At 43.0% G+C, this 27,240-nt stretch overlaps 1 protein-coding gene across 1 annotated transcript; it reads left to right on the top strand.

Moving 5' to 3' along the window:
- Positions 1 to 239: 239 nt before the first annotated feature.
- On the top strand, positions 240 to 19,514 carry LOC126291543 (uncharacterized). Its single transcript, XM_049985043.1, has 4 exons — positions 240 to 350; positions 2,305 to 3,201; positions 12,633 to 12,926; positions 19,467 to 19,514. The coding sequence occupies exons 1-4, from the start codon at positions 240 to 242 to the stop codon at positions 19,512 to 19,514; spliced, it is 1,350 nt and encodes a 449-aa protein (XP_049841000.1).
- The last annotated feature ends 7,726 nt before the right edge of the window (positions 19,515 to 27,240 follow it).

The raw sequence follows: 27,240 nt of genomic DNA, 5'->3' as shown, positions 1-27,240 counted from the left end.
TGGCTGTTTACATACTAATATATCCGCCGTCCGCGGATAGGAAAATCTCAGAGTGTCAGTTATAGCGTTTTTATTTATACTAAAGTCTCTCTTCAAAATTTACAACACAATATTCGTGAGGTAGGACTGATCCTCGAAGCCTACCAATAACTAAATCAGAGATTCTTCCAAACATAAACTGTCTGTAGTAACCATACAACTTCACCAAACAGAGGCCCGGGCGTCTCGTGAAGGGTGGCATGGAGTCCACGTTGCCGTCACCCGAGTCCGAGGGCGAGTATAGGCCCTGCGGGGATGGCTCGGGTGCGCTGGCGGCGGCGGACGATGACGCGGCGGCTACAATGACACCAGTGGGCTCGCTCGGCGTGAACTGCCTAAATACTGCTCGGCGCATGGATATGGCTGGCTCTGTTTGCAGTTACGTGTCGAGCGGAAGGAAAGAGGTCCGCGGCTGTAGCGACCTCTTGCGGCGCCGTGGACGCCTCGTGGTGGCCTCTGGGAAGCTTCTGTGTTTCCGGGACGACCGGCCAGGCTGACCCCTACTCGGTCCGGGGCCCGCTCTACCGATCTGCTTCGCGGGAAACGAGTGTTGCAGGCGCTTAGTCTGGACACAGTACATACCTCTGTTATTATTATTATCTATTTTACGGCCTTCATTGGACCACTCTAGTCAAAAATGCAAAGTTTTAAATGAGTTGTTGCACAGGGATACAATTTGGCTCAACAATAACTTAATATCATATTTAGGTAATATAATTTTAGTCTATTCTTATAAGAAAGGTGTTTTGCTCTTCTGTCTGCCCAATATTTCTTCATTCTTTCAGATATTTTCTTTCTTTCTTCATCTGAGACCACTCTTCCTGTGCTCCTTTTATTGATTTTCATTTGCAGTCTGGTTTGTGGGTCTTGCAGTATTCTGGTTTTCTCTGTCTTGTTTTTTAGGTCATCTACTGTAGTTTGGAGTTCTTTTGTATCTTCCTTAATTTATGTGATCCATTTAATGTCGCTCTTGCTGTTCCACAATTTTTGTATTTTTTTTTACTAATTCTGTTTCCTGGAGTTCTCATCAGATGTCCAAAGAATGAGATGCGTTTCTTCCTGATCGTGCTCATGACTGGTTCTATTTTCTTATATACTGTCTCATTTGATGCTGTTCTCCAATGTCCATTTATTTTAAACTGTTTATTTATACATGTCCTAATTATTCTTCTTTCTATTTTTAGTATTCTGTCAATTTCTACTGTATTAGTTGTTTTGAAGATAGCTTCAGCTGCATACGTTATTTCAGGCTGTGTAACTGTTTTATAGTGTTTTAATTTTGCATCTATAGATAGGCTCTTTTTCTTGTATGTAGTTTTGCAATGTAGTTTGCGTAGTTTAGTTTTTTTATTCTATTCTGCCATGATGGCTTCTCATTTAGATTGTACGTTATTATTTCACCTAAATATTTAAATTTATCAACAATTTTGATTTCCTGTTCTCCTACTGTAATTTTGTTTGCAAGTGGTGGATCAGTTAGCATAATCTCCGTTTTTTCAAAGGCCTTTTTCTCTGCTATTTCTTGTATTGATTTCACTTGTTGTGTGGCTTCTTGAACGGTGTTGGCTAGAAGAGCAAGATCATCAGCGAATCCCAAGCAGTTTAAGCTAATATCATCTTTTGCACTTGCAATGCTTATCATCTTTGGATTGTCCTTGTACCATTCTCTTATTATGTATTCCAGTGTACAGTTGAACAGTCACCTTGTCTTAAGCCTGTTTTCATGAGGAATGGTTCCGAAAATTCTCCTCTAAACTTCACTTTTGATTTGGTGTTGGTTAGAGTGAGCTGTATTATTTTAATTAGTTTTGGATGGAGTCCCAGATTTCTTAAAATTTTTAATACTGAAGGTCTGTGGAGAGTCATTTGCCTTCTTAAAATCTACAAATGTTATTGCCAGAGGTTTGTTCCGTTTCTTGTAGTATGCCATAATCAATTTTAAACTAATTATCTGCTCTGCACAGCTTCTCCATGGTCTGAAACCTCCCTCATATTCCCCTAACTCCTGTTCTAATTGCTCCTTGATTCTTTCATAAAGGAACTTGGATAAAATTTTGTATGTGCAATCTAGGAGAGAGAATTCTCTGTAGTTGTCTGGGTTGCTCATATCTCCCTTTTTGTGTAGTGGGTGGATGATATCTGTGGTCCAATGTTCGGGGAATCGTTCAGTAACCCAAATTTTTGTTAGCGCCATGTGTAAGGAGGTCTTGACTGTGGCACTTGCATATTTCCACATTTCAACAAAAACCTGTATGTCTGTACCAGTTCCTTTGGCGCTACAGCGAAGAAAGTTTGTCCGAGTCGTCTGGCTTGTTGCAAGTCGGCTGGCCTGGAGTTCAGGAAAGGAGCCCACGCCACAGGAGAGGGGGAGCGCGCGCTGGCGCTGGTCTTCCTGCGCTGCCTAAGGCGCCGCGGGTGCCCGGCGGGACGTGGCTCTCCGAGGCCCCCAACAGCGACTTCGGGCTGAGCAAGTACTGCGCCTCCTTCAGCGACATCAGCGGGAAACAGGAGAGCGGCCCGGTGACGTGCGTCTTGATGACGAACGCCCGTCTGGGGGAGAGAAGCCTCGACTTGTTCGAGCGCCGGGACGCGCGCAGTGTCCCCGGACTTGAGTTGCTGCTGGCCGGTGGCGACCTGTACCAGCTCAACCAGAACAGCCGGCAGGTGTGGAAGGCGGTGCGCAGCAACGCCAGCTTCGTGGAGCACTTCTACCTACTGTGCAAGCAGAGGGATTCTGTGGAGATCGCGCGCGACATCTGCAGGGAGCTGGAGCAGCTTCTGGGCGCCGGAGACCTGTGCGGGACCATCTGTGACAGTCTGTGCAAGGGCGTCAGACAGTGGATGAACAACCAGAGCGTGTGTCTGACGAGCGGCTGGAGCCAGTGGCAGCAACTCGTCGACGAAAACGTCGGGAAGGAGGTGTCGGAGTGGCGAGCGGTGACCACCGGGCTCCGGTACTGCAGCGTGGGAGTCGTCCGGGCCCACGTGGAGTCCTGCAACCCAGCGTGGGTGAGGCCTCCAGAGAGGGGAGCGGCGGCGCTGACTGCTACGAAGCTCCACCAGGCGCTGATCCGCGAGACAAACGTTATGGTGGCTGTGGAGCGGTACGCGGAGCGGCAAGACTGGACTCTTCGCTGTTGGGGACCGTTTTGTCGATGGCTGGTAGGTTTTAGACTGATGGCAGCTTGAAAGACTTTTTCTAAAGGACATACTTGACTTTATTTTCGCAGTGATCACATAAAATATTTTATACAGGGTGTTACACAAATAAAGAAAAGATGTTATGTGGACATGTGTCTCGAAACGCTTAATTTCCATGTTAGAGCTCCTTTTAGTTTCGTCAGTATGTACTGTACTTCCTCCATTCACCGCCACTTGGCCCAATTGAAGGAAGGTCACGTTGACTTCGGTGCTTGTGTTGACAAACGACACATTGCTCTACAGTACTAGCATCAAGCACATCAGTACGTAGCATCAACAGGTTAGTGTTCATCACGAACGTGGTTTTGCAGTCAGTGCAATGTTTACAAATGCGGAGTTGGCAGATGCCCATTTGATGTATCGATTAGCACGGGGCAATAGCCGTGGCACGGTATGTTTGTATCGAGACAGATTTCCAGAACGAAGGTGTCCCGACTGGAAGGCGTTCGAAGCAACTGAAAGGAGCATTCCAGCCTATGACTCGCGACTGGGGAAGACCTAGAACGTCGAGGGCACCTGCAATGGACGAGGCAATTCTTCGTGCAGTTGACGATAACCCTAATGTGAGCGTCAGAGAAGTTGCTGCTGTACAAGGTAACGTAGACCACGTCACTGTATGGAGAGTGCTACGGGAGAACCAATTGTTTCCGTACCAAGTGCTGCTAGAACATGTGCCTTTACAAGTACGACACAACATGTGGTTCATGCACGATGGAGCTCCTGCACATTTCAGTCGAAGTGTTCGTACGCTTCTCAACAGCAGATTCGGTGACCGATATATTGGTAGAGACGGACCAATCCCATGGCCTCCACGCTCTCCTGACCTCAACCCTCTTGACTTTCATTTATGGGGCCATTTGAAAGCTGTTGTCTACGCAACCCCAGCACCAAATGTAGAGACTCTTCGTGCTCGTATTATGGACGGCTGTGATACAATACGCCATTCTCCAGGGCTGCATCACCGCATAAGGGATTCCATGCGACGGAGGGTGGATGCATGTATCCTCGCTAACCGAGGACATTTTGAACATTTCCTGTAACAAGCTGTTTGAAGAATGAGATTTTCACACTGCAGCGGAGTGTGCGCTGATATGAAACTTCCTGGCAGATTAAAACTGGCTCAGTTGGTAGAGCACTTGCCCGCGAAAGGCAAAGGTCCCGAGTTCGAGTCTCGGTCGGGCACACAGTTTTAATCTGCCAGGAAGTTTCATAGTGTTTGAAGTCACGCCGGTACGTTCTGTTTCTGTGTGTTTCCATTCCATGACTAATGTGATTTGAAGAGAAGTAGTAAAATGAGCTCTAACATGGAAAGAAGGCGTTTCCGGACACATGTCCACATAACTTATTTTCTTTCTTTGTGTGTGAGGAATGTTTCCTGAAAGTTTGGCCGTACCTTTTTGTGACACACTATATAGACATACAATGAGGTAACAAGACTCATGGGATACCACCTGGTTTTGCGCCTGTGTGCCGCAGCAACTGGTCATGGCGTGGAGTCTAGCTATTGAAAGTCCCCTCCAGAAGTATTGGGCGAAGGGGCCTCTACAGCCGCCTGTAATTGCCTAAGTGTTTTGTTCAAGAACTGGCCCCTCCATACCGTCACAATAGTGTTAGGTGAGACTCGTCTTGGACGATCTAGGTGCCTAAACCATTCGCTCGAAGTGTCTTCATACCAATCGCGAACAACTGTGGCTCCATGACATTGCACCGGTGTTATGCAAAATTCAACGCATTGTCCTAGTGGATACATTCTTCGTACCTTCCACATTGATTTCTGCGTTTATTTCATGCACTGTCATTGACATCTCTAGGCTGCTCTCGGTAGTTAAGTAAGTTGTCTGTGGTGAGAGGTAATGACTGCGGGCTTTCAAATGAAATGAATGAAATGAGGTGGTGTCGTGGCCCTCAACTACGTACCCTCTGACTCAACGATGAAATATTAAAAGTTATGGCTGGGGTCGTTGTCTAGTGCCTGGGACACATAGTTGCCACATTAGAGGCCAAATACTGCTGAGTCTACAGTATTCGATAAGAACACACACATGAATCGAATGGTCTAAGGTTTCTATCACTCGGCACTGCGAATTATGAAGGTAACATATAAATTTATGAACGAAAGGTTGCAATTAAATAAAATCTGTAGGTACTATCTTAATTAATTTAAATGATGAGTACAATAGTAGAAGTACTTTTGAGAATGCAGTATTTTTCTGCAAAACGCTTACTGGTGTGGATGGTCCGGCAATTAAATAAAATATAAGTTGAATGACAGGGAAACAGTAGGTTGCTACAGCACATAATTAGTTATGAACAACAACACAGCTAGATATTCACTTCTAAATGCACTCTACGTCTTCACTGTAGAAGCCACAGATATCTCACGAGTGCACAAGTCGGCACTCCAAAGTATTTCTCTCTGTCGCGACCACGCGCAAACTGCCCCACACTCTCCAAGTCTCCGCCACGACCGAGCATCCATCGCGCCGTCACGTCCATCACTTTCCTTGTCCTGTGCCGTGCTGTCCAGAACTCCTCTCTCTCTCTCTCCCCCCCCCCCCCCCCCCCCCGCGTGTTCTCTCACTTCCATACAGTCTCACCATTAACGAGTGCTGTGATTGGGTAGAGTGCTTCCACCATGTCTCCAAGCTATCGTGCACTCACGAACATATTTAAACACATACGAAATACTGGATTTACATTTAAATACTTGAAATTATATTAATATGCCTACAGCCGGACCACAAACAAATTAAATAAACATATATCAAAGGAATAGCAACAAGAGGTAGGCCAGTAGCCTAATGTCTCTGAGTTTTCTAAAGCACAGTAAATATTTAACCAATTTCTTCAATAGTACATATCAGATATAAATAACGACATAGATGAGTAAATACATTTATAAGCATGCTGCTACTGTTTTTTTCATGTAACTGGGGAGTACTTATGGCGTGACGCGATCGATGATAATCAGCCACTTTGACCTCCAATAACTCATGTACTGTTCAAGTTACATGCCCTTACATGCCCGTAATTTACACCAATTTAAGTTTACACTAATAGCTTTCTAAAGACACGTCGATCGACGAAATGGGATGAAGCGTTTATATTTTGGAAATTCGTTGCTAGGTGTTACTTGTGTAATTTATCATCAGATGCTAAACTTTAAACTAATAAAGATATTGAAAATCTGATTACACCATCAGAATCGCCGTGCAAATAATAGTAATGTACATGTTTGTTTTTGAGGTATCATGATTCATCTGGCTACTATTAGTTTCTATACGGATTGTGAAACGTGTGCCATTAAGGTTTCACAAATTCCGCCATCTTTGGCACTTCCAGCGTATCTCCTCCATCAACACGGCGTCACCCTGGAATTCGCAGCCATGCACTGCGGCTACTCCTCTTGTCCGGCTAACGTTCGGCACAACATGTCTGCTGCCAGGCCCCGGCTGGCCGAGCAGGCCATGCGGCCACGCCAACTCACATCTTAGAACATTCTCACACAAGCCTGAAATGTGGTCTTCTCGGCACACTCTAGGCACCGACCATCTCGGAATACTGAATTAATTAACGATTTCCGAAATGGAATGTCCCATGCTTGTAGCTCCAACTACCATCCCACATTCAAAATCTGTTAATTCCCGTTGTGTTGCCATTATCACGTAGGAAACCTTTTCACACGAATCACCTGAGTGCTAATGACAGCTCCGCCAATGCACTGTCCTATACCTTGTGTACGCGTTATCACCACCATCTCTATATGTGCATATTGCTATCACGGACTTTTGTTACCCCAGCGTACACAGGTTGGCGAGAAACAGCCCATAAAATTCCTAAGCCTGTTGCAGAGGAGGTTGTATTTAGAAATAACTTTGAAGAAAAAATTAGGTCCTTGGTGGCTTTTCAAAACTATTTAGCACTGAGGTTAGCCAGTCGGGTCGTCAGGCATGAAAATTCGAGCAGTCTGTCACAGACAGTGTCGCCAGACAGAAAGAGGTTCCTACTCAATAGTAATTCATCGTTTTATAGCGTTATAACTTTATGTATTTTCTTTAATGTATGTAGCCCTCTAATTAAAGCTTTGTACACAACTTGTAGGTCTTAAGATGACCACAATAGTGGCCGAAACCGGTCACCTTGATAAATAAATCGTGATCAAGACTGTTTTTAATAGTAAATCAATTGGAGAAGCTGTCATTTGTACTCAGGTGACTCGTCTGAAAAGGTTTCCGATGTGATTATGGCCGCATAAGAGGAAATGACAGACGCTGAACGGGGTATGGTAGTTGGAGTTAGACGCATTGAAGTATTCCATTTCGGAAATCGTTAGGGAATTCAATGTTCTGAGATCCACAGTGTCAAGAGTGTGCCGACAATACCAAGTTTCAGGCATCACCTCTCATCATGGATAACCCAGTGGCAGACGGCCTCCGCTTAGCGACCGAGAGCAGCGGCGTTTCCGTATAGTTGTCGATGCTATCAGACAAGCAACACTTCCGGAAGTAACCACAGAAATCAATGTGGAGCGTACGACGATCCTACCCTTTAGGCCAGTGCAGCGAAATTTTGAGTCAATGGGCTATTGCAGCAGACGACCGACGTTAGTGTCTTAGCTTTAGGCACGAGGTCGCCTCCAGCGCCTAGACGGCTGCAAAACCGTGGTCTGGTCAGTCCCAAGCGAGTGCTAGCGTTCTAGTGTGGCGCAGACCCTACGAAGCCATGGCCCCATGTTGTCAACAACGCAAGCTCGTGTTGGCTCCTTAATGGTGTGGTCTGTATTTACATGAATGGACTGTCTCCTTTGGTCCAGCTGAACCGACCACTGACTAGAAATGGTTATGAAACTTCCTGGCAGATTAAAGCTGTGTACCGGACCGTGACTCGAAATCGGGACCTTTGCCATTCACAGGCAAGTGCTCTACCAACTGAGCTACCCAAGCACGACTCACACCCCGTCCTCACAGCTATACTTCTGCCAGTACCTCGTCTCCTACCTTCCAAACTTTACAGAAGCTCTCCTGCGAACTTTGCAGAACTAGCAGTCCTGAAAGAAAGGATGTTGCGGAGACATGGCTTAGCCACAGCGGGGGGGATGTTTCCAGAATGAGATTTTCACTCTGCAGCGGAGTGTGCGCTGATGTGAAATTTCCTAGCAGATTAAAACTGGCTCAGTTGGTAGAGCACTTGCCCGCGAAAGGCAAAAGTCCCGAGTTCGAGTCTCGGTCCGGCACACAGTTTTAATCTGCCCGGAAGTTTCATATCAGCACACACTCCGCTGCAGAGTGAAAATCTCATTCTAGAAATGGTTATGATCCGCTACTCGGACACCATTAGCAGCCGATCATTGACTTCATGGTCCCAAATGAAGAAGGGATTTTTTTATCCTTGACAATACGCCCTGTAACTGGACCACGTTCGTGATTGGTTTGAAAAACATTCTGGACGATTCGAGCAAATGATTTTGCTAACCAGATCGCCCAACATAATCGAGAGGTCAGGTCGTGCACAAAATCCTGCATCGCCAACACTTTCGCAATTGCAGACGACTGTAGGTGCATCGTGGCTCTGTATTTTTGCAGGGAACTACCAGCGACTTATTGCGTCCATGCTACGTCGAGCTGCCGTCGTATGCCGGAAAAAGGGGGTCCGACACGACTTTAGGAGGTACCCCATGACTCTGTTCCCTCAGTGTTGCCCGTAGTGTTGTGTAGGGCCCATTACAGTCACACTCGCCTCCCCACACTTCTCTTGCCCCGTGGTTTATATTCCGTTTGTGGCAGCATACAAAGTACACTTCCTCTCCATTTTTCCTTGTACTGTATTGCATGTTGAGTTACTAGTCGCCATATTCTTAAATTGCTGAAAGGTTCAAATCGAAATCATCTGTAGACAGACACAGTCAAGCTGAAAATGATAACTGAAGAGGCATTTGGCATAGTACAAACAATAAACATTTAACGACTAAAGATAATTTTCTGTTATTGTTTTTCACGATTACATCCTACTGAATATTCCTAAATCCCTTATTGCCCATCAAATTACTTTCTCATTTTTTCATTTCGATAATGACGTCTACCCCTACCCTTAGACCAAGCGGTTTAGTTCCTCTAGGGTTTTACATCCTGGCCAACAGCTCAGTAATAAATTTTCTGCCTCAAAATACAGGGGACCGATGACCGTAGCAGGCTGATCCCTTCAATCCCGCAAACCAACCAACCAAAACACAGAATTTTCCGGTTATGTTGTCTCTGCTTTTCACAAGTCGTCTTCTGCTACTGTAATCCATTTTATTGTTCCAGTTTTCTTTGCTGCGAGTTTTGTAGAACTCCACGACTTGTCCAGTTTTCTTTTGGCTTTATCCAGTCTCTCCCTTTCTGTTTAAAATAAGTCTTTCAGCCCCTGACTATACCCTGACTTCCAGAATGAGTTTTTAACTCTGCAGCCGAGTGTGCGCTGATATGAAACTTCGCGGAAGATGAAAACTGTGCGCCGAACTAAGCCTCAAACTCGGGACCTTTGCCTTTCGCCGGCAACTACTCTACCATTTAGCTACCCATGCTAGACCCCCCCCCCACCTCCTCACAGCTTTAATTTCGCCAGTACCTCGTCTCCTACCTTCCAAACTTCACAGAAGCTCTCCTGCGAACCTTTCCGAACTATTACTTCCCAAAGAAAGGAGGCAAAGTTCGCAGGAGAGCTACTGTGAAGTTTGGAAGGTAGGAGACGAGGTACTGGCGGATGTAAGGCTGTGAGGAGGGGGCGTAAGTCGTGCTTGGGTAGCTCAGACGGTAGAGCACTTGCCTGCGAAAAGCAAAGGTCCCGAGTTCGAGGCTTTGTCCGGCTCACGGTTTTAATCTGCCAGGAAGTTTCTTATCCTGATTTGCTGCTCACGCTGTAGGGTTTTTGTTTTGAGTATTTTGAGATGCATCTTTTACTGAAAATGTCTTCTGCTAGTCTAATGACTGTCTACATTTTGTGGCAAAGAACCTCATAAAATGCTTTGTAGCCTAGTTTCTTGATCCGTTTTGTCTAACTGTAGAAAAACTCTGTATTTTTCGATAGCTTATAAGATCTGAGTACTAAACATATACTTCCCCTTCTCTAACGAGATTGGGCTACTTACTCTTTCTTCTGTTTCTTTAAGGATGGTTTTCTTGCTGTTTGAATGTCCCAACACAGAATCACTGGTTCCTATGCATACGCTGAGTAAACTGCTGTGAGACTAGTTCTTAGGAAATTGATTGATTGGTCTATTTTATGCTCTCATTTCTTCAAGTTTTCTATTATTTTTCTTATACACAGTTTGCAAGTAACGGAGGCACTCCATCACCTTGTGGCATACCTATTTCATCTCAAAATTTTTCCCAAAATTTTTCCTAAATTTTGCTCCACATTTTTGACAAGTTAACGTGTTTGTAACAATTATATTCGTTTCGAACTGTCAACCTTGCTCACTGAGAATTTTGGGAGGCTACTTACTGTCCGCGTAGACGTGATCTTACTTAAAAGTTACAGTGGTGGAAACTTATAACCCATTATAAATTTTATGATTTTTGACGAATAGATTCAGAACAAACATATTCTGGACAGTATGTGTTTGACCTAAAATCTGCTTGATACTTACCAAATTTTTGTTAATATTATGGTTGTATGTAGTCCAGGAGGTAATCACGTTCCATAGTAAATATATTCGAGCAGTTTTCCAGTTTACTATTACGAAGAAGTAATGTACATTGAGTGGTGGTGCTTAGTGTTTAACGTCCCGTCGACAACGAGGTCATTAGAGACGGAGCGCAAGCTCGGGTTAGGGAAGGATTGGGAAGGAAATCGGCCGTGCCCTTTCAAAGGAACCATCCCGGCGTTTGCCTGAAACGATTTAGGGAAATCACAGAAAACCTAAATCAGGGTGGCCGGAGACGGGATTGAAACGTCGTCCTCCCGAGTCCAGTGTGCTAACCACTGCACCACCTCGCTCGGTGTAATGTACATTGAAATGATCATAGTAATTAGCACTGACATAGCTTAAGAAATTCTTTTTGTATAATTGAGACATAATAAGAGTGCTTAATTAATGTACATCGGTTTTGCAAGATAGACTTTTTGGGTTGACATGAGGACAGTGGTGCTAGAAACAGATAAAAGTTCTTTATAATATCACAAATATAAATTTGTATGGAACTTTACAGACAAGTATATCAAACTGTAGGGTTTCTCTGAAATTGTGTATAGGAATATTTTATCATAATTTTGCCCAAGAAACATGACTGGAAAGCAGCGCAGATTTCAGTTTGTTTGCATTACTTTATATAATTTTCTGCTTGGGAAAGAGTGTGAACTGAGAAATATAGCCCTCCTACTTCTCCTCAGCCGATTCTGTTGCTTCAGTAACCTGTTTCTAAAACGCACTTAATACCAACTAGTGAAGTTCTCTAGCGTCATAAGTTCCGTGGTCTTAGCCATCGATGGCCGCCCCCACGGTATCTATTATTTCATTGGGAATAAATGCTGGTTCTTACTGACAATACATCTTACGAAGACTAGGCTTAATTCCTGGGAAGAAAATGAAAAGCGAAAGTAGAATCAGGTGAAGACAATGTATAAAGAAATTGATGTAAAAGGTGACTGATATGAAGAAAACAAGATACTTCACGTTTTTCTTATGTTGTTTCAATGTTTGTGTGAGTATGCGAAAAGTTAGGTGAGTAGCATTTCATAATTTCGGACATAATCGTGCATTCTATATTTTTTTTAAAAATGTAAAACTTTGAACGCAGCTCCTAAGGTTCAGTGACCGTTTCAGAATTATATTAGGACAAGTAAGTCCTCGGTCACAAATATTAAGTCAAAACTGACCAGGTTTCGACGCTACTATGAGCGTCGTCTTCAGAATTAAACTAACTGTTCTAAAACATTTTAGGTATATAGTACATTAATAAAATTAAAATTTGTACTGACTGGAAAGAGGTGCAGTACTTACAAGTCACATTTTAAAATACCTAAGCCGGAAAGGAGACGTCATGAACGTGGGCACCTCTGTCTTGTTGCAACCCTTGTTCACTCAAGTAGGAACAGCCCTTAGTGGCTCGCCATCTTATTTACAACTATTGATGGCGTCGTCTTTCTGGCTTAGATTTTTTAGAATGTGACTTGTAAGTACTGCTTCTCTTTCCAGTAAGTACAAACTCTACTTTTATTAACGTATTATATACCTAATATGTTTTAGAACAGTTACTTTAATTCTGAAGACGACTCTCATAGTGGCGTCGAAACCTGGTCACTTTTGACTTAATATTTGTGGCCGAGGGCTTATTTGTTCTAATTTAATTTTTAAAAAATAACGAAGTTGTGAAATAATTTCAATTTAACTAATGTGTTTCGATAATCTACAGGTAATTGCAGACGACGATAGAGAAGGTAACCGTGTCATTTTGGACGAGCTACTGAGCCAGACGCAAAGTGAACACCGCCTCGTCATTGTGTCATCGAAGGAAGGTGACTGCTTCAGCGACGAGTGCAACTCATCTGACGTCAGCGACGATAGCTGGAACAGGCTCCTGGATGTCGAAGTGAGACTGAACGGCGACGGCTACAGGTGCTGCCTCCGGGACCTGTTGGCTGGCGCCGGCGCTGCCGAGTCGCTCAAGTCGCTCCTGGCAGGCGAGCCGGCGCTGCTGCTGGCCCTGGCGCGGCTATCGCAGCCCCTGAAGATGGGCTCTCTCTCTCTCTCTCTCTCTCTCTCTCTCTCTCTCTCTCTCTCTCTATATATATATATATATATATATATATATATATATATATATATAGAGAGAGAGAGAGAGAGAGAGAGAGAGAGAGAGAGAGAGAGAGAGAGAGAGAGTCACCTAACATTCGCTGGATATATTTCGTAAACCACATCAAATACTGACGAATCGATTCCACAGACCAAACGTCAGGAGGCGGGGGGGGGGGGGGGGGGGGGGGAGGGGGGGGGGCTAGCGTAATTGGTTAATACAAACCATAAGAAATGCACATAAGTATGTTTTTTTAACACAATCCCTACGTTTTTTTAAATGGTACCCCATTAGTCTTGTTAGCACATCTGAACATATAAACAAATACGTAATCAGTGCTGTTTGTTGCATTGTAAAATATTAATTACATCCGGATATATTGTAACCTAAAGTTGACACTTGATTACCACTCCTCCACTGTTCGATCGTGTACATTGGAGAGCACCGAATTACGTAGGGATCCAAAGGGAACGGTGATGGACATTAGGTACAGAAGAGACTGGAACAGCACATTACGTCCACATGCTAACACCTTTTTGTTGGTCTTTTTCACTGACACACATGTACATTACCACTGGAAACGCGATGACGTATGTGGTTTACGAAATATATAACACGGTAACGTTAGGTGACTCACCCTGTATACAAGGTGTTACAAAAAGCCACGGCCATACTTTCAGGAAACATTCCTTACACACAAATAAAGACAAGACGTTATGTGGACATGTGTCCGGAAACGCTTAATTTCCATGTTACAGCTCATTTTAGTTTCGATTCACCGCCAGTTGGCCCAATTGAAGGAAGGTAATGTTGACTTCTGTGCTTGTGTTAACATGCGACTCATTGTTCTTCAGTACTAGCATCAAGCACATCAGTACGTAGCATCAACAGGTTAGTGTTCATCACGAACGTGGTTTTCCAGTCAGTGCAATGTTTACAAATGCGGAGTTGGCAAATGCCCATTTGATGTACGGATTAGCAGGGGGCAATAGTCGGGGCGCTGTAGGTTTTTATCGAGATAGAATTCCAGAAAGAAGGTGTCCCGACAGGAAGACGTTCGAAGCAATTGATCGGCGTCTTAGGGAGCACGGAACATTCCAGCCTATGACTGGCGACTTGGGAAGACCTAGAACAACGAGGACACCTGCAGTGGACGAGGCAATTCAAATGGCTCTGAGCACTATGGGACTTAACATCTGAGGTCATCAGTCCCATAGAACTTAGAACTACTTAAACCTATCTAACCTAAGGACATCACACACACCCATGCCCGAGACAGGATTCGAATCTGCGACCGTAGCAGTCGCGCGATTCCGGACTGAGCGCCTAGAACCCCGAGACCACCGCGGCCGGCGGACTAGGCAATTCTTCGTGCAGTTGACGATAACCCTAATTTCAGCGTCAGAGAAGTTGCTGCTGTACAAGGTAACGTTGACCACATCACTGTATGGAGAGTGCTACGTGAGAACCAGTTGTTTCCGTACCATGCACAGCGTGTGCAGGCTCTATCACCAGCTGATTGGCCTACACAGGTACACTTCTGCGGATGGTTCATCCAACAATGTGTCAATCCTCATTTCAGCGCAAATGTTCTCTTTACGGATGAGGCTTCATTCCAACGTAATCAAATTGAAAATTTTCACAATCAACATGTGTGGGCTGACGTCATCAACACAGATTTTCTGTGAACGTTTGGGCAGGCATTGTTGGTGATGTCTCGAGTGGGCCCCATGTTCTTCCTCGTACGCAGGTTATCATGATTTCATACGGGATACTCTACCTGTGCTGCTAGAGCATGTGCCTTTACAAGTACGACACAACATGTGGTTCATGCACGATGGAGCTCCTGCACATTTCAGTCGAAGTGTTCGTACGCTTCTCAACAACAGATTCGGTGACCGATGGATTGGTAGAGGTGGACCAATTCCATGGCCTCCACGCTCTCCTGACCGCAACACTCTTGACTTTCATTTATGGGGGAATTTGAAAGTTCTTGTCTACGCAACCCGGTACCAAATGTAGAGGCTCTCCGTGCTCGTATTGTGGACGGCTGTGATACAATACGCCATTCTCCAGGGCTGCATCAGCGCATCAGGGATTCCATGCGACGGAGGGTGGATGCATGTATCCTTACTAATGGAGCACGTTTTGAACATTTCCTGTAACAAAGTGTTTGAAGTCACGCTGGTACGTTCTGTTGGTGTGTGTTTCCATTCCATGATTAATGTGATTTGAAGAGAAGTAATAAAATGAGCTCTAACATGGAAAGTAAGTGTTTCCGGACACATGTCCACATAACATATTTTCTTTCATTGTGTGTGAGGAATGTTTCCTGAAAGTTTGGCCGTACCTTTTTGTAACACGCTGTATAATATTCTGCTTTTAGTTAAATTGTGTATCGCTATCTGTTAAGTGTGTTTAATAAAATAACTTACTGCATTACCTAAAAGATATTCTTAAAATACGACACAGGCACTTGAAAAACTCCGTGTTTATCTGCTAATGTAAAATAATCTATAAAAATGCTAATGTTTGTTTCCATTCTTAAATCTTCGACATTAGTACACCAATTGCTTTCATACGACAGAATGTTGCCATCAAATTCGCGCATGTGTTTATACGCAGCAACGACGATACGACTGCGAAAAGTTATAATAGGGTATTTGACTGTGTTCAGGAAATCATCTTATATTGTTAATTACGTCACTATCTGTTTGAATCTCCTAACCGTAACATTTATATTCTTACTGTATGAGAGAATAGATTGTGAATGAATCCACAGACGTTATTTTCGTGTACATTATTACATTTGGCTAATTAATGTTTGTTCACATTCCGTATCAAAAGTGTGAAGAAAGTCAAAATGGGGGAGAAGTGTTCATCCAGATCGAAAACGTGCAATTGCTGAGTAAAAGGGACTGTTGTAAGGTTCTCAATATTTGCAACTAATGAGAATATTTTTAAGTACTCCTTCGGTATTCATCACTTAATTATCAACACCATCTCTTTGCAAACTGCCACTACAAACAAAATCTTACATACGCACTGCAGGGAAAGTGCTAAAAGTGCTGCAAAAGGGACACAGATCGCTCATGCCTGAGCGAACGTTATCATTTTATTTATAAGTATAGTTGTTTCTTCTGTACTTTATTCACTGAATGGAACAGGCTTCAAGGTCTCTTTTTGAATTGTTACATCAAACTGTGTGCCATTGTTTACATCTTCGACTTCAAGTAAAACATACTAGATAGGCCGAAGTATTAAGCCCCTAAAGCAGTCGGGAAAAAAATCTGTCACGCGCCAGGGGGAGGGGGGGCAACTGCCCCCCACTGCCCTCCTGGATCCGCCCCTGCCTCCAATACTAAATCCGTGATCCCTTGATGCCTCAGAACATGTCCTACCAACTACCAACCGATCCCTTCTTCTAGTCAAGTTGTACCACAAACTCCTCGTCTCCCCAATCCTATTCAATACCTCCTCATTAGTTATATGATCTACCCATCCAATCTTCAGCATTCTTCTGTAGCACCACATTTCGAAAGCTTCTATTCTCTTCTTGTCCAAACTACTTATCGTCCATCTTTCACTTCCATACATGGCTACACTCCACACAATTACTTTCAGAAACAACTTCCTTACACTTAAATCTATACTCGATGTTAACAAATTTCTCTTCTTCAGAAACGCTTTCCATGCAATTGCCAGTCTACATTTTATATGCTGTCTACTTCGACCATCATCAGTTATTTTGCCCCTCAAATAGCAAAACTCCTTTAATACTTTAAGTGTCTCACTTACTAATCTAATTCCCTCAACATCACCCGAGTTACACACAAATGTAGTTGCAGCTAATTTGAAACTTGCTAGCAGATGGGAGATGCACTCTGGCCGGGACTCCAATCTGGAAACTGCGCACTTTGCATGTAAACGATTTACAGAGGAATGAGCTGTTTCGCAGTGAGCCTTGCCAGTTTCACTTCTGTCAACACCTCTCACGTACTTTCCAAACCTCACTGAAGTTCTCTTGTATCACTTGAGGAAATTAGCGCCGCTGGAAAAAATGATATTTCAAGATTTTAAACATGGCTGAAACAGCAACTGTTAAAAATTTTTCACGGTAAATGATAACGGCCAAACAGTTGCAGGATAAAGATCTATTAAAGTTCTTGACCACAAGTTCGGTATATCTAAATATACCTTCATCAGAAGTAAAATACACCTGAACAGGAACACACCTTCATTAGCAAAAACTTAGCATCGGAACTGAGAAAGAAAAAAAAAACTACAGCTTAAGTAACTGTAAAATTACCAGAGTATTACAAGTATAGAAACTTTTAGTCCCTTACCAAAATCACATAGTGCAGTGGAGATACATAAAACAATTGTGCCAAAGCCGTCATCAATAGTTAAAACATCATCTCCATTTGTACAACGTAATTATGGACAGAGGGTTGATGCGGATACAGCATAGCATCATCACCTCGCCTTTGAACTAGCGTGAAGAGAGTGTGAAAGCCCTAGGGCAGACAGTTTCACCGACAGAGGGCACTTGTGCTATGCGCGAGACACTCGCGCACATTAAAACCCATGGATACATACACATGCACATCAAAATTATTAAAAGTTGTGCTAATTCAAACCTTCCGTCTGAGTAAATAAAACATATCAGAACCATTTAAACACATCTACGTAAGATAGAAATATGAAACAAATTTTATCTGTGTCCTAGTGTCAAGCAGATGAAGCTTGCACTACGGAACACTTCTAACGAGAGAGAGAGCAAAAGCGTTATGCGCGAGAATCTCGCGTAACTTAAAAGGTAAAATACATACTAGCGAAAACAACCAAACTGTTTAAGTAAACCGAAACCATCTATCGTTGTGAATAAAAACATGACAGAGTCATTTAGCCACACATCGAAAGCCACAAACATCAAAAATACGTAAAATCCCAATTAAACAAGAAAAGCGCATGTCACCAGGATCAACAGGCAAGAAAACTAACTTCTAGTCAGCCAGACTATATTACATTAGAGCAAGGAGGGGTTTGAAGCTATCTAAAAAATTTTTCGTTCTAAGCTGCACCTGTTCATTATGATGATGATGATGATGATGATGATGATGAGCTGCACCTGTTCCTTAAGAATAAAACCATCTTTTTCAGACCGATGCTTGAAAATCTCTAATTCTTTGAGCAGGCTTTTTGGAAACTAAGGTCCAATCGGTGGCGGAATGAAAACCATTGTGAAAATCAAAAATGTTTCATTTGCAACAGTTTGCTACATCTTCGAGCTACTCCAACATAGACATTTATCGCGGCGTTGTTCCAACTTTCCAGTATCCTTGCTGAGCGGAGTAACCGTGCCGTATTAGGCGCTTTGTCACGGTACACGCGGCTGTCCCCGTCGGAGGTTCGTCCTCCCTCGGGCATGAGGGTGTGTGTGTTTTTAGCGTAAGTTAGTTTGTTAGATTAAGTAGTGTGTAAGCTTAGGGACCGATCTCCTCAGCAGCAAATTTCCAATGTCCTCGTCGTAGGACACAGCAGCCTGTGCTTTCCAGCAATTCTCTGGTCTGCAGCTCGTTGTCTTTGTCAAAATGTTGTCTTCATAGCCAGCGGTTCATATGAGCACATATGAACATCAGGGGGAGCCTGGTCCAGGCTGTACGGTGGGTGATCAAATAATTCCCATCGGTAATGCTGATCCTCGTTGCCCCTCCAGTGTGCACCACAGGCCAGGAGCAAGAAAAGGCATGACAGGTGCGTTATGTGGGGTTGTATGAAATCAGGCTCAACGTCGCAGCGGGCACCTTTACTTGTCAGGGACACTACTGCTATAGGCATCTTTATGTGCTCTTTGTATGGCCAGAAATGAAAAGAGCAATGTGACGCGATCGACATGCATACAAGAGACATTGCCCAACAGGTGTGCGAAGATTCACTGGATTTTTACTTTCGTTTGCGCTTCGCGACCTGTCGGACCTTTTTTTTCGATTAGCCTTCATACACCTGAGGAAGTATAGGCAAGTGAGGCAGGTCATCCCTGGTTACTGGGTAAGGACATATGACCATAAAAGGCAAACATTCTGGGTTCGGTGCCTGATGAAGCTGCCAATTATGTCCCCCAAGACGTGTCAAGACGGTGCACACACAATGAGAATTCTTTCATGTAAATAATCTTTCTGTTATGTGTGTGTGAATGCTTCTACGCCCGTGCGATGAGCCCATAATCAGGCCATTTGGCAGCACTATAATAATGCAGTTTTCGTGTGCACTGTCCATCACAAATCCTGCCTGATACCGCAACAACTGCTGTCGCTATGAAAAATTTCAATTAAAGTTCATAAGCAATAAACTGTGGTCAGAATCGAGAACTACCTTTCTTAAAGTCTTACATTACGAGAGCTCGGTCTTCCTACTATATGTGTTCTATATGAAACATTCCGTTGTCTCCAGGTCTGTTCCACATGTACACTAGACAACAAAAAAATGGACCACTACTGAATGCAACCGAGATAACGTTGCTGTGTCGCCTATCCTCCAACGCTGAAACACTGTGGAGCACGGTAGTTTGACTGTACACAACGGTTACCTCAAGATAACAGTCAGTCCACATGTAAACTAATACTAATACTAATATTAGAAAACACATCAGGGATGAGACAGTTCTTAACGCTTGTAAATTAAGTTTCATTACAATATGTGACACTTAAGAAGTCTTGTCACATCAATAAATGTCTTGAAGAGTTATTGTTCGTCGTCCAAATCTGAGTCCACTGGTAACCAAACATAGCTTACTTGTTCGATCGAGACTCAACTCGGCATGAAGGGACGTAAAACATCGAGTTTTTCACCAATTTCAGTTTACAGGGCCGAATGTCCCGACCTAGAACTAAGCTACGATTCCCTTAGCACTGCACCGGAAACCCTATGAAGTTCATTTTGTCTGAGAAGTATGCGCGACAGGTGTGTAATAAAGTGCAACAAACGTGAGAAACAGTATGAAGTAAAGCTGTGGTGATGGACTGGCAGTAGAATCGAGTACCCATACGAGTTGTTAACTAGACACAATGAGATGTCAGACTGCACTGATTTAGGTTTATGGTGACCTTAAATTTTTACGGCAAACGCCAGGATAAATCTTCTGAAAGGGCACAGGACGGAGGCATGGTTGGACAACCATGCCTCCATCCTTGCTACCCTCCCTGTTTTCCTTTCCCTGTTGCTTCATAACCTGAGTTGTGAGTAACTAAATCCACTTTCCCTTCTTCCCTTTCTTTCCCCCACTCTCCTCCCTGATGAAGGAACATTTATTCTGAAAGCTAGGAACTTAAATTTTCGGTTGTTTTTTGTGTTTCTATCGGCTGTACTGAGCTGAGGTAAGTACTGGCCAGTCCCTCTATCTCTTTGTTAGTAATTGTTTCACATCTTTATATGAGATTTTCCATTAATTCGTTATTTTATATCCTCTCTACTTCGACCATTATCAGTTATTTTGCTCCCAAACAGCAGAACTCCTTTACTACTTTAAGTGTCTCATTTCCTAATCTAATACCCTCAACATCACCCGACTTAACTCGACTACACTCCATTATTCTCGTTTTGCTTTTGTTAATTTTTATCTTATGTCCTCCCTTCACGACACTATCTATTCCGTTCAATTGCTCTTCCAAGTCCTTTGCTGTCTCTGACAGAATTACAATGTCATCGGCGAACCTCAAAGTTTTTACTTCTTCTCCATGGATTTTAATACCTACGCCGAATTTTTCTTTTGTTTCCTTCACTGCATGCTCAATACGCAGATTGAATAACATCGGGGAGAGGCTACAAACCTGTCTCACTCCCTTTCCAAGCACTGCTTCCCTTTCATGGCCCTCAACTCTTATAACTGCGATTAGGTTTCTATACAAATTGTAAATAGCCTTTCGCTCCCTATGTTTTACCCCTGTACCTTCAAAATTTGAAAGAGAGTATTCCAGTCAACATTGTCAAAAGCTTTCTCTAAGTCTACAAATGCTAGAAACGTAGGATTGCCTTTCCTTAATCTTTCTTGTAAGATAAGTCGTAAGGTCAGTATTGCCTCAAGTGTTCCAGTATTTCTACGGAATCCAAACTGATCTTCCCCAAGGTCGGCTTCTACTAGTTTTTCCATTCGTCTGTAAAGAATTCGTGTTAGTATTTTGCAGCTATGGCTTATTAAACTGATTGTTCGGTAATTTTCACATCTGTCAACGCCTGCTTTATTTGGGATTGGAATTATTACATTCTTCTTGAAGTCTGAGCGTACTTAGCCTGTCTCATACATCTTGCTCACCAGAGTTTTGTCAGGACTGGCTCTCCCAAGGCCGTCGGTACTTCTAATGGATTGTTGTCTACTACCGGAGCCTTGTTTCGACTTAGGTCTTAAAGTTTTCTGTCAAACTCTTCACGCAGTATCATATCTCCCATTTCATCTCCATCTAGATCCTCTTCCATTTCCATAATATTGTCCTCAAGTACATCGCCCTTGTATAGACCCTCTATATACTCCTTCCACCTTTCTGCTTTCCCTTCTTTGCTTAGAACTGGACTGCCATCTGAGCTGTTGATATTCATACAAGTGGTTCTCTTCTCTCCAAAGGTCTCTTTAATTTTCCTGTAGGCAGTATCTATCTTAGCCATAGTGAGATAAGCCTCTACATCCTTACATTCGTCCTCTAGCCATCCCTGCTTAGCCATTTTGCACTTCCTGTCGATATCATTTTTGAGACATTTGTATTCCTTTTTGCCTGCTTCATTTACTGCATTTTTATATTTTCTCCTTTCATTAATTAAATTCAATATTTCTTCTGTTACCCAATGGTTTCTACTAGTCCTCTTTTTTTTACCTATTTGATCCTCTGCTGCCTTCACTATTTCATCCCTCAAAGCTACCCATTCGTCTTCTACTGTATTTCTTTCCCCCATTCCTGTCAATTGTTCCTTTATGCTCTCCCTGAAACTTAGTACAACCTTTAGTTCTTTCAGTTTTTCCAGGTCCCATCTCCTTAAATTCCCACCTTTATGCAGTTTCTTTAGTTTTAATCTACAGTTCATAACCAATAGATTGCGGTCAGAGTCCACATCTGCCCCTGGAAATGTCTTAAAATTTAAAACCTGGTTCCTGAATCTCTGTCTTACCATTATAAAATCTATCTGATACCTTTTAGTATCTCCAGGCTTCTTCCATGTGTACAACCTCCTTTTACGATTCTTGAACCATGTGTTACCTATGATTTAGTTGTGCTCTGTGCAAAATTCTACCAGGTGGCTTCCTCTTTCATTTCTTACCCCCAATCCATATTCACCTACTATGTTTCCTTCTCTCCCTTTTCCTACTACCGAATTCCAGTCACCCATGACTATTAAATTTTCGCCTCCCTTCACTATCTGAATAATTTCTTTTATTTCATCATAAATTTCTTCGTCATCTGCAGAGCTAGTTGGCATTTAAATTTGTACTACTGTGGTAGGCGCGTGCTTCGTGTCTATCTTGGCCACAATAATGCTTTCACTATGCTGTTCGTAGTAGCTTACCCGCACTCCTATTTTTTTATTCATTATTAAACCTACTTCTGCATTACCCCTATTATGTTTTTGTGTTTGTAGCTCTGTATTAGCCTGACCAAAAGTCTTGTTCCTCCTGCCACCGAACTTCACTAATTCCCACTATATCTAACTTTAACCTATCCATTTCCCTTTTTAAATTTTCTGACCTACCTGTCCGATTAAGGGATCAGACATTCCACGCTCCGATTCGTAGAACGCCAGTTTCCTTTCTCCTGATAACGACGTCCTCTTGAGTAGTCCACGCCCGGAGATCCGAATGGGGGATTATTTTACCTCCGGAATATTTTACCCAAGAGGACGTCATCATCATTAACCATAAAGTAAAGCTGCATGCCCTCGGGAAAAATTACGGCCGTAGTTTCCCCTTGCTTTCAACCGTTCTCAGTACCAGCACAGCAAGGCCGTTTTGGTTATTGTTACAAGGCCAGATCAGTGAATCATCCAGACTGTTGCACCTGCAACTACTGAAAAGGCTGCTGCCCCTCTTCAGGAACCACACGTTTGTCTGGCCTCTCAACAGATACCCCTCCGTTGTGGTTGCACCTACGGTACGGCTATCTGTATCGCTGAGGCACGCAAGCCTCCCCACCAACGGCAAGGTCCATGGTTCTTGGGGGGGGGGGGGCTCCTTTCACTATCTGAATAATTTCTTTTACGTCATCGTACACTTCATACAATCTCTTCATCGTCTACGGGGCGCACTGGAATGTAAACGTGTATGCGCTGCTATTTGGCAAATAGTTCAAAATCTGGTCGAGAGAGTACATGTTAAAAGATGATCAGAGGGTCATATTTTCCGAAGCAGAAACTTCTGTGTCGTCAAATATTCTTCCATTTTTCGTTTAGAAGTGCAGATGTGGTGTTTGAGTCGAGCGAGTAAATCACAGAGGAATGGAGTGGTATACACCCTTGACCAAGACAGCATGTGAACATGTTGTGTTATTTAGGTGTGCCTAGTTTACAGCAGTCGAATATAAATACCCAAGTGATCTCTTTACCATAACGAGCATTGCTCTGTTTTGTACACAAATGCGCCGCACATTGCATATGAGGTCAATGGCTCGCTAGATCACGAGGCTTGAAGTCCAAGTTAATTTTCATTCGTAGAAAAAGTATGAATCAGCTCAGTAGTTTGCTGTTTTGTTGTTAGTTGTAAATTGATAAAAAGAAGCAACTCTGACATAGTTACATCTTTTGCAGTGTTCTGTACTCTTGAAGCCTGCAGATAAGCCGAGAAGGATGCCCAATCTTGTCAAAGACGACTTCAAGACAAGACACATTGCGGTAAGTGTGACGATTGTTTACAATAACTGTTATTTAATTATTGTAGATGTGTCGCACAAAGGCCTTATGATCAATATTATTTGGCCAATTCTATCTTGTTGGTACTCACGTTGTGGTTTCGTGATATTGACATTGTAATGCGACTGTTCGTTGGTCGATGGTTGTTGAAAATTAAAATGTTTTGTTTGAGTAGAATTTAATTAAAGATATTTGATACTTAAAAATGTTCTAGTGTTGGCAGGGAGCAAAATTTCAGTTTCTTAGTTTAGCTTCACCTTTATCTGATATACAATAAAGTAGGAAAAACCGTAACAAAACATTTTGTGTTCGCTCATATTACAGAAGATATTGATAACGTCGAATGAATAAATGAGATTTAATATCTGGAAAGAGAGGGCTCCATAAATAAAGTACGTAACGTAAAAGACAAAATTAAATTTGGTCGTAAAACGAAAATGAAACGTATTGTGCCCTGTGCGCTGCTTTAGAAGGGAAGTATGTCTACGGAAGAACCATACAGGGGCATTCATCGATCACTTATACCCATGTTGAACATGTGTACGTGAAACATGGGCCATTACCAATAATGGAAAGCAAAATAGTAGGCAGAAAGTTGTAGATGCAGTGAAGGGACATCTAAGTAGAGGATAGCGCATTCAATGAAGACGTGCTAGTGCTGGACGTAATGGAAAAAAACTGTGATAGTGAAGGTAAAAGCTAGAGAGATTAATAAGATTACAGGGATATGGAATGACCAATATTGTGGTTAAAGAATTCTCAGACCAAACAGAACGGTAAGGACACACGTGAAATACAATGTGAAAAGGACGTACCATGGAAAGAGTCTGCCAAAACACTATCGTGTTAGCAACTGAGGGCTTATACAGATAATAATAATAATAATAATAATAATAATAATAATAATAATAATAATAATAATAATAATAATAATAATAATAATGTGATAATGGTGACAGTAGTGGTGTTATCGATCACTCTGACCGTCCTGTAAGAGCGCAACGCTCATTTGCGCGCCGTCACAAATCACCATACGACAACAATAACTATTGTCATCACATAAAACTGCATTACGCATTTTATCCAAAATGGACGCAGTTGAACTCCGTGACAGTTCCTTTATAGGGTGTAGAATAGTAACCACTACTGTCAGAAGAGGTGGTTTTATTGAACACACGACCGGTTTTGAGCTTTCGGCCATCTTCAGGTTGTTTACATTCGGATCCATGTTTCCACACTCAGTGTTGCAGATAAATAAAGCTACTGTATCCATATCGTTTTCACATTTATCACATTTTTGTACAAAAATTTTGCTTTTTTACATATGAACTGTATATTAATCATCATGCTGATTATTGGTGTTTCCATTTTATGTCTTTGATAAAATAGTGGCACTTTAGATGTTTGTAAGTTCAGACACGCATGCACCCACAACGTGTCTACGTTTGAGGGCTTTGTTAAATAAAATCGCCTTGCCTTGTGACTCGTAGCGGCTATTATTCTACAACCTAATACGCATTATCGTAGCCAGTGGGTGAAGCCTTCGCTACCTGTCATCAAACCCGACTCCAGAGAGTCGAAAAAGAAGCACAGTCGATCATGAGTACTAGCTAATTACCTGGATGTTGCGAGTACACTGCAATGGCTTTAAGACTCAGTGTTCACATTGGTCTGTCCATGGCAATCATAGCAATCAGCGCCACTTAACCTCTCTCTAGCCCGAGTATACGACTCGTAGAATGGGGATCTAGTCTAAACTGCCCTTAGAAGCCGAAATATATGACACTAAGGGGATGAAATGTAACACGCTCAGAGGGGACGGGGAGGGAGGATGTAATTTACTTTGAGCATAGGTACGTCGGAGGGAAAGAAAGTTAAGCCAACCGATCACCAGTAATATAGGTAAAATTGACATAACAGAAAACAGCAAGAATAATAAATGTCTAACGTACGCTGGTCAGACAAACACCGAGAGATTAAATGCTACACGCTGATGTTGCGGTCACGTGACGCGATAAGGGAAGTATATAAAGTGGAGAGAGACTGATCATTCCGGGGAAGGATACGTGCTACTAATGGAGAAATGACTCCAGACACTTCGATAAATGATAGATTGCTACGGCCCAAAGCCTGAGAACCAGCACCTCGGAAATACCGGAGTTGGTGTGGTCAAATTCTTCTTTTGTGTAGCCATGTTGTACGTAGTTGCTTTACAATTCTCGATGGTATTTTTGTTCTGTCGTTGCGGCTACAAAAGTGCGTAATCGTTTTCACAAGACGCGTTTCGTTTTATTGAGGTAAAGCATCATCATTGGTCTGTAATTAAGTTGGTTACATTTTGGTTTGGTTTCAGATCTGTTTTCCGACCTCAAAGAAAATCAAAATCGAAATGATTTAGTTACAGACTACTGATGATGCTTTTCCTCAATAAAGCGAAACGCGTCTAGTGAAATAATTACCCATTTTTGTAGCTCCAACGACAGAACAAAAATACTCTCAAGAAATGCTGTGGTCATAGATTCAGTGATAGCAAGACAATATCCCTGTGTTTTTATTTACCTGAGCTCAAGTGAAAAATAGGGTGAAGGCCGTTCGATATAGCGCGTAGTGATACGGAATTCCTTTAACGAAACTCGCAATGTCCTACCTCGTCGAAACGCGACAGTGGAAAGCATCTACCTGCCTGTACTTGGTCTGAGCGCACGCCGACGTCACACGCCACTGACGTCAATCATAGACAAATGAACATGCGGGCATGGCGTCGTCACAGTGGAACTGACGTTTCGATCAGTTGACTGGTGGTGGCATCCATTTGCAGGTGACACTTCAAGTGCTGTTCAGTTTTGGTATTTTCGTTAAGATTAATGTATTACAATGGCGAGATCGTGTGGAGCATTTGCCTGCATCGGACGAAGGTAACATTCCTTTCACAACACTTTCCGCAAACATGACATCATTCTGAAACTTCCTAACAGATTAAAACTGTGTGCCGGACCGAGACTCGAACTCGGGACCTTTGCCTTTCGGGGGCAAGTGCTCTACGGACTGAGTTACCCAAGCACGACTCACGCCCCGTCCTCACAGCTTTTCTTCTGCCAGTACCTCGTCTCCTACCTCCAAACCAAGTTTGGAAGGTAGTGACCCCTGTGTTTGAGGATGGCACGGCGGGTACCGTTGGGCTTTCATGGCCTGTTGTGACGGAGTTAAGTTTTTTTATATTCCCGTACAGGGGAGACTTTTTAATTGAAAGTCGCTTGCCTGAACACAGACAGTTGACAACATATTTAAGTCTGGCTCGAGCCGTGATTCGTGCTCGGATAGCCTAACGTTAAGGTGACAG

Source organism: Schistocerca gregaria, chromosome 9 (genome assembly GCF_023897955.1).
Source record: "Schistocerca gregaria isolate iqSchGreg1 chromosome 9, iqSchGreg1.2, whole genome shotgun sequence".
Classification (NCBI taxonomy): domain Eukaryota; kingdom Metazoa; phylum Arthropoda; class Insecta; order Orthoptera; family Acrididae; genus Schistocerca; species Schistocerca gregaria.
Note: the sequence above shows the minus strand (reverse complement) of the source record. Positions and strands in the feature narration are given on the sequence as shown.